Below are 8,636 nucleotides of genomic sequence, written 5' to 3' on the forward strand. Positions count from 1 at the left end.
TAAATTATGGTTTTAAATTTAGGTGTTGAAGTTATAACAAAGTATGAATGTAAAATATATGGTCATTTTGGGTTCGATTGTCATAGAAATGCCTTTGTACAGATTTTAATCTCATTTGACATTTTAATCTCCTCTGATGTGAGCTGCAAAGCTTGAACTGTGCTTTCCGTATCGGTACAGAGACAGCATTATCATCAGTGTGACCAACTGCGCAACCAGCGTCTACGCGGGCTTCGTCATCTTCTCCATCCTGGGCTTCATGGCACACAACCTGGGCGTGAACGTAGCGGATGTGGCTGACCACGGGCCTGGCCTGGCCTTTGTGGCCTACCCTGAGGCCCTGACCCTGCTGCCCATCTCCCCTCTCTGGTCTCTGCTTTTCTTCTTCATGCTCATCCTGTTGGGCCTGGGAACTCAGGTAAGACCTCCACCAAAGCTACACCGCACCTCCCAGTGTTAGAAGACCTGTTTTAGAGCCAAGCTAGAATGCAGTCATTTCTCAGAGCTCCAACTGAATGAATGCATTAAGCTTTCTGCTTCCTTCTGTTTCCCTGATACCCACTGCTGATTATTTTCAGAACCATTTATTTATTTTATTTAGATAACTCTGTTGTCAGTCTAAAAGGTTGGAAGTGTGTCTTGAAATTAAAAAAACAACTATGAAAGACAAATAACAATCAACATAAAATAATCTCTTCACTCTGTTATGAATTGAGTATGTTTACAGATTGCTACAGTAATGTATGCAGGTCCATGTCCATTGCAGTAGCTGACAGATGATTGATTGTCATTGTAGTTCTGCCTGCTGGAAACACTGGTCACAGCTATTGTGGATGAGATCGGAACAGACTGGATCATTAGGAACAAGACTTACGTCACCCTTGGGGTGGCCATCCTGGGCTTCCTCCTTGGAGTGCCGCTGACCACCCAGGTGAGTGTATAGTCAAACTGTGACGAGGACATTTTGACTTCTTCACTTCAGGGTTTTCATTTCCTTGATCAGAACAAAGTAAGGATATTCTCACGCGTCGTACGGGACACTAGTCCTTCTTTTGTACAAAACTGAATAGTGATTTTCAAAAATCACATAAGGACATGGTTTTATAGATTTTGATCTTAATCAATAAAAGCAGAACAGGTCATCAGGGATTCAATACCGAGAACAGGAGGCACAGTGTGAGTATGGAGCAACTGCCTAGACATGGTGTTGAAGCCGATATCCCAGGTCGGATCTTTGGATTATTAAGATACTCACTACCGAATGTGTCCGATGGCTTCTTCTCGTGTGTAACAGTGTCAGTGTTCTAAGCTGAGGCCAGAACAGTATGGCTCTAGAACAGTATGGCCAGGAATCAGCAGTGTGTATGTGTGTGTGTACAGCACGTGGCCATTTTCAGGTGTTGTCTTCCTCCCATAGGCTGGGATCTACTGGTTGCTGCTGATGGATAACTATGCTGCCAGTTTCTCTCTGGTCGTCATCTCTTGCATAATGTGTGTCTGCATCATGTATGTTTATGGTAAGATAAGCTCCTCAGTAGCTCTTGCTTTATAGCTCTGTTCTTGAAAAGATCATTTTGACTGATACTTCTTTGTCTCTCCTGTTCTGTTCTTCAACATCATTAATGTAGGTCATTTTGAAATGTGATCATTTGACATGTTCATATTGAATTCTTCACTGTATCTTCTATTCTAAACTCTGCTCTTACTTGATTTAGATGGTGTTGTGCTAAAGCCTTTCAGAAAACTGTCCCTCTCTGTAATAAATAACCTACAGTATTTATTATGTATAGAAAGCCCATTCATACAAATCCCTAGTGAGCTCAGTTATGGCGATGACCTCTGTCATTGTTTGACCCCTCTTTGTCCTCCACTGCAGGACACGTGAACTACTTTAAGGATGTGGAGATGATGTTGGGTTTCCCCCCTCCAGTGTTCTTCAGAATCTGCTGGAGGTTTATTTCGCCTGTCATTATCACAGTGAGTAAACCTCTGAGCTGACTGCTTGTGTATCCCCTGGAGGGATTCCAGTTCAAAACAACCTTCTTTGTTTAAAATATGGCAGGTCTTTGCTTTAAAATACCTTGTTGCTTCATTATCAATGCAACAATTTATTAGACTCAGTGATTGTGCATACCGTGACTTGGTGCATGCACAAAACCCTTTTGACTCGTATGAGGATAGAGCATGGTTTCTGCCATTGAACAATGCTTGTAAAGTCAGTCTGTCCAAAACCAGTAAAAAATATTCATATTGCCACTGATAGTTCAACATTGTAAAAAAAAAAGTTGTTTTCTTTCATAAGACTGTAGTAATAGTTACTGTAGATAGTTTAAAAACAGTAAACAAATTTGTCTGCTGAGTTGTAACCAGTGTTTATTCCTCTTTATTTTTTAGTTTATCTTGGTCTTTACGGTAATCCAGTACAAACCCATTACCTACAATAACTACGTCTACCCTGGGTGGTCTTTAGTGATTGGATTCCTCATGGCCCTCTCCTCGGTCATCTGCATTCCTATTTATGCCATTTACAAAATCTCAAAGTCAGAAGGAACAACTTTCTTAGAGGTAAGCCTGATCATATTCATTCCCCTTAGTCCCTAATGATGACGTTTGTTCACACAGCTGGTGACATTGCCTGCCTGCTTTGTGAAAGGAAAGCTACAACAATTACTGGGAATAGAAGGGAAAATATCTAAGCAGAAAAGAAGTGAAATAGTAATGCAGAGATTAATTAACCCAAGGCTCTCCTGCTATTCTAATTTCACCGGTGGCAGACGACTGAAAAGGCGGGATGTGATTGGGAATGTGTCTGTGTCTCTCTCAGCGGCTGAAGAACGCAGTGAAGCCACATCACACCTGGGGCCCTGCCCTACAGGAGCACCGGATAGGGAGATACGCCCCCATCGTTAGCCCCAGCGCGGACAGAGGGGTGGAAGCACCCCTGCATGAGAAGGAGAAAGAGACGGAAACAGAGAAGAAGCCTGAAGAGATAAGTCTCACCATCCAAGGCAGCAACGGCTCCACGCACAACCCAGACACTACCGCATAAATCCAGGAAGAGTGTCTCAAGCCTTTTCTACACAGCACAGTGTTTCGAGACACTTCACGGTGAAAACGTGGCTTTTACATATTGTAAAAGCTTATTATTTCTAATCTCTAGAGAATTCGGTTGTCATTGGAATATTTTTTTGTCCGCATAATTTAATAATGCATTTTTTAAAAGAACTTTTTTTTTCTCTTATGCATGAAAATCTTCAATGTGGTATACACACTTTGTACATAGTACAAATAATAGTTGAGTGGGCTACATTTATTTTCAGATTTTTATAAAATCCAGATATGTTATAGTAGCAGCAACAATGGCAACAAAGTATCTTAACAGTGCTAGCAGTTTAAAAGCTGGAGACCAAATTTTCTGACTTATCATTTAAAAGCCAATTTCAGAAAGAATTCGATAACGCTGATTAATTTTACTTTTAAATAGACATACCATACAGTACGTACTGACAGGCATTAAAAACACAAGAAATGCCATTGATTCCAAAACTCATTTGTTGCAGTTTTAATCTCTCCCACATACATGCAGGAAAAAAAACTACATTTAATTAGCTTATGAATAGGGAAAACAGAAATATTTCAAAGCTTATGATCATTATTTAGTTTTATTTGTATATTACATGAAAGGAGTATTTGTCTCCAGTTTTCTAAATGGCTACCCTGGTTGGTAAAGCACTTTCTTCGCTACACCCATTCTCAGGGTTCAAACAGAATTGCTTTCTGAAACTTTAAAGATCAGTGGATAAGGGAGACGATCTCAATGCGAGAATTGAACTTTAAGATGGAATAAAGTAAAAGGTGAAAACGTTTGCTAGTTACAGCTCAGGACTTAAGGTGCCACTTCAGTATGGTCTTCCATTCATTTTAATGAGTATCTTGAAATTAGATCTAATCTCTCACTTGTGAAGGGAGCATTTTAGTTAATAACTGTAGGAAATAGCAAACTGGATACAATTGCTTAGATGGTGTTGACCTCTGTTACTAAACAGTATTTGTAGCCTCATATGAAGAAAGAAACGCATGTTACCAAATATTTGTAACATGCAAAATCCGTTTAGTTTGCGTTGCTAGAGTACAGAATATAATTACATTTGCATGTCGGCTACGTTTTTTCAGAAGGGAGAGTATTTGTTCATGCTGTTCCCTTTAGAGATAAGAGTGAGTATTGAAAAAGAGGGCTGTCTTTAACAGGCTTTTGTTGGGCTCAAAAGAAGAAGCCCGGGCTCTGGAGCACAGGAGCGGAAGTAAAATCCCACTCTGCGGTTTTGAGGCACCCCAGGGAAAGCTAAAGGAGAGGAGGATAATCCCATAAAACAAGAGGTCATCAAGAAGTTAAATTTAGTTATCTGTACAGTAGTTCACTCATCAGTGTCTTTTTTCTTTATTGTAATTAACAAAGTAAATAATTTTAAGGAAAAAGAAAAAGTATATTTTATAAACTACAGTATCTTGAATAATAAGAGTAATGTTTACTTGTTTGTGACTTGATTTTGGCAGTAAATTTGAAGCTTGTTTTTTTTTCACACTGATGGGCTAAAAGCCGAGGATGCTTCAGGATGAAGAGCTGCCAGTTATTCTTGACTTAACGGAGGAGGAAACAGCTGTCAAGAAGCCTGGTTTTTGCTTTCAGTTTGGTGTAGGCCTTCTATCAAGTAACTTCAAGCAGCAGACTTACTTGTGGGTACTTGAAAACTGGGCTCTGATTCAGTCCAAAACCATTTTTTTTTTCTCAGCACAGAGTAACAGGAAAGCTGGCTGTTCAGCTGCTATAGTCCCACATATCTAATGTCTACATTGCAGGTAATGTCTACATTACTTGTTTTTGCTCCTTAATAATCGTATTATAACAGTTATAACCAGGCAAAGGTGGTAATCAGACTTAAAAACAGAGGAATCTGTATCTGTTTGCATCTAATTAATCAGTTGATAATTATTCCTAGACAAGCAGTTTTAGGTCTCATTACTGGAGTGTTTTTTTGGTCAATCAAGCAAGGTTTATCAGTGCACAAACAGAACAGCATAAAGTGGTGTTTTCGGCAATGAAATGCTTTATCCACGAGCTCGTTAAGAGGGACAGAAGAGTAGAAGGACAGACGTTTATAGGGATTAGGTTAGGATTATGATACAAGAAATACAGTTACAGATTGTGCAAACATAACACAAGGTTAGGAGGTAGTTAGCGCTGTTCATATGTGTCCTGAGAGTGCAAGTGACAGGAGGGCGCCGGTGCTCCTATCAGTTCAAGCAGATTGCCTATTCGCCAGCGCCCAGTTGGGTAATTGCAGGTGTCTGCTATGGTTGGCTGTTTGTATTCATAACATTAATATAAAAGGTTATAATATAAAATAATTTTTACAGTAATTGTTCAGAATTAGGGTGTGTTTGGCAGAATATCTGAAACTCAGGGGACTGAGGGTAGTGTTGGTGCCTTTTGGATATTTGAACATTTGAAGCACAAATGTCAAGATAAGTACAGCCCAACAAACTCAAGCTTTACTTCATATTTAAGAATATATGTAATTACTGCACTGTAATGAAATGTGTAGTAAAGTAAAGGTGCTTTACATTACATTTGCACATAATGGAGTAGAGCAGCTTATTTTTGTAATTTTTTTTAAATTGCTCCACACATTTCAGCAGCTCTACATATGTCCCAGATAAACCCTTTCCATGTGAATGCCATTACATGTAACTGCAGTTTTAAAGAACCAGATAACAGCTAAGCTTTCTCCTGAACCAAACGCTTGCTCAGCATCCTCGGCAAGGCCCAGTCTTGTCTTTTCTTGTACAGTGATGTAAAACTGCCCCCGTCAGATGTTTTGGGGTTTTCTTTGTGGGAGGGGTGCAGCAGTGAATGTAGAGTGTGAAAAGTGTTAATATGTATTCTGCGTAGTAATGAGTTGTAACTGCTGCTTTGTTTTGTGTTTAGTTGAGGATAGAGTTGGTATGGATTTTTCTTGAAAGTCTTCTATCATAAAACTTGTATGAAAACATTTTCATCGCCAGATTAGCCATTTATATTCAAGTGCAGCGGCACTACTTTTTTTTTTCAAATTCAAGGCCAGTTGACGTCAAATAGCTTGCCAAACGGCAGCTTTGAATGGAAACTTGAACTGAAACATGTTGGAATGTCTCACCCCCTCTAAAGCTGGATCTTTAGTCCTACGGAGGACTAGGATTTTCCATGAATTTAACAGCATCATAAATATGGTTACAGTTCAGATATTATATTGCTGCTGGGACATTTATTCCAAAACGGTGCCATATCTTTCATCAATATTGTAAAAGCAGTACATCAGCAATAAACCTGTGATGTAACAACAACCTAAGATCAGTACAATTAATTTAGAGCATTTGGTTTATTCTTCCACTTTCTTTAGTAAAGAGGTCTTGACTATATAATAGTATGTGCAAGTCTGTGCCAAAAAACACAAGTAATACTTTTAAAAAGAGGATGTAAAACCATAAATTAACTCCATCAGAATACTGGATTTTTGTCTATGCATGTTCTTTGGATTCCTGATGATAAGTAATGAAGAGTTCAGTTGTTTTTTTTTTGTAGACAGAACTGACTTTTCAAACATTATGTTGTGCTTCAGAATAATGCAAAGGGACTGAAGAAAAAAAAATGAAGGCACAGCTTAGTGTAGGTTATACAGTACAGTTGATTTGTATCTGGTATTGCAGGAGATTCAGTATCATTTTCCAGATTGTAGAGTACTGCTCTATTTGACAGAAGTTTTCTTTACATAAAACCAATGCAACTCTAATAAATAAAGTAGATTTGGTAAAATTGTTCACTTAATTTTGTGCTGCATAAAAAGTGAAGACAGTTATTTAATGCCTTCATGTTCAATTAAATGTGATATTTAAGAAAATAGACATTTTCATAAAAACCTGTATTCCTGGCAGGGTTATGGCAACCCAGAGCCTATGCCAGAAGCACAGAGCACAAAGCAGGACCCTGGACTGGACAGGAACGGCAGTCCATCACAGGGTACACACACACAAGCACAATTTAGATGCACCCGTTAACTTTGCTATCAGGAGGTCAGTGGGGCACCCAGAGATATCCCAAACTGGGGGGGGACCCAAGAACTACAGGTATGAGGCAGCCGTGCCAACTGCCACACTACCATGCTGCCTTAAAGAAGCGCCAACTAAAAAAAATGGAACAGTGTATATCTTGAAAAGCCTTTAAAGTCTTAGCACACAGTGGTACACACATATAATACCAGAAAAGCACACCAATGTGAATATAAGCACATACGAAATTAAAAGCTTCAGAGCAGCACTTATACAAACAGCCTTTGCTTTTTGAAATTCAGTGCCACCTTTTATGCCCACTTAGAACTACAGTATATAGTTTGAAGTGTTCATTTTATGAAAGGCTAAAATAGCACTATTTTAAAATATATTCAGTGCATATGACACTGCAAACATTGTGCACACACAATATGTTTTATGGATATAGTAAGTGTTATGGATGACGTTATTGTTACTCGTGATTATATACAGTGCCATCAATGCATGTCATATATAAATAACGTAAACAGTACGTTTTTAATTTTAAAAGGATTGACAGTTGTGCTAATTTAAATAACTAGATGACATTTTTTATGGCTGCTTTTTAGTAGACAACACATCATGTTTATCAATTTCCCCTGAGGCCTGGTGCTTATTTTATTGCCATGGATATGGGCATGTTCTAGGCAAATTACTGAAAGTAGTAGTAAAGCCTGTACATCAGTATAAATTCTGTGTTTGTGCATGGGATTAAGTGAATGTGCTTCCTTTTCACAACATTGAATAAAAGTAACAAATTTGCTGTTCTGTTTTTCAAAGACTATAGTTGAGTGTATATAGGATGTTTTTCACATGGGTAGATTGCACAAATTTACCTTTGTAATATGTACTATAGTTTTTATGATTTGCTTTTTAGAACACTACAGTACATTTTTTAGTTTTTCTTGAGCTGTCATGTCTGCAGAGTGAGGCATTTTCCTCCATGATGTTTATGTAACAATGCACAGTCTGTATTGCTCCACAGCACTCACCCACCCCGTCTAATATCACTGCAGAAACTTCAGTAAGTGGGAAAAACCTACTGTATGTTGTATATTGTAAACCTTACTTTACAAAGACCATTGTTGCAAATGTCTAGTTTGTACCAGCAGAAAAGAAATTGGTTTATGCAATACGTGACTCAAATTAATATAAAACTATTTTAATAGCCACATGGGTATGCTGTTACTCTGTGAATTCCTCAGTTGTGTTTTTTTAATCACATGGGAATTAAACCGGTTAAAAACAAACGCTTTTTTTACATGAAAGTGATTCCTGTGAACTAGCTCAAAAAATGTTTATTACAGTACATCTACATAGTTAAAGTTGGTGGAGATTTTTTTTCAAAGGTTGTTACTGTACCTCATTTTGTCTTTTTTCCCCATCATGTCCTTTGATTAGTATAAACTAACATCAGCTTGACTTTAGCTTATGATCTTATTTTTTTTTGCTGCTCAAGACATTTTCCAGAAAAATCTTCTATAGACAATGTATATAAGTCTTATTTGAAAATC

At 38.1% G+C, this 8,636-nt stretch overlaps 1 protein-coding gene across 2 annotated transcripts in view; it reads left to right on the forward strand.

Annotated features, from left to right (window-relative positions):
* Window positions 1–4,482, forward strand: part of slc6a9 (solute carrier family 6 member 9) — a 62,775-nt gene extending 58,293 nt beyond the window's left edge. For both annotated transcript variants that reach the window (XM_088927588.1, XM_088927587.1), the window contains 6 exons: window positions 181–418; window positions 797–931; window positions 1,418–1,517; window positions 1,877–1,977; window positions 2,395–2,565; window positions 2,825–4,482. In XM_088927588.1, coding sequence (XP_088783714.1) covers window positions 181–418; window positions 797–931; window positions 1,418–1,517; window positions 1,877–1,977; window positions 2,395–2,565; window positions 2,825–3,049 — 970 coding nt within the window. In that variant the 3' untranslated portion in view covers window positions 3,050–4,482. The remainder of the gene's footprint in view (window positions 1–180; window positions 419–796; window positions 932–1,417; window positions 1,518–1,876; window positions 1,978–2,394; window positions 2,566–2,824) is intronic.
* The last annotated feature ends 4,154 nt before the right edge of the window (window positions 4,483–8,636 follow it).

Source organism: Atractosteus spatula, chromosome 11 (assembly GCF_055471065.1).
Source record: "Atractosteus spatula isolate fAtrSpa1 chromosome 11, fAtrSpa1.hap1, whole genome shotgun sequence".
NCBI classification, from domain to species: Eukaryota; Metazoa; Chordata; class Actinopteri; order Semionotiformes; family Lepisosteidae; genus Atractosteus; species Atractosteus spatula.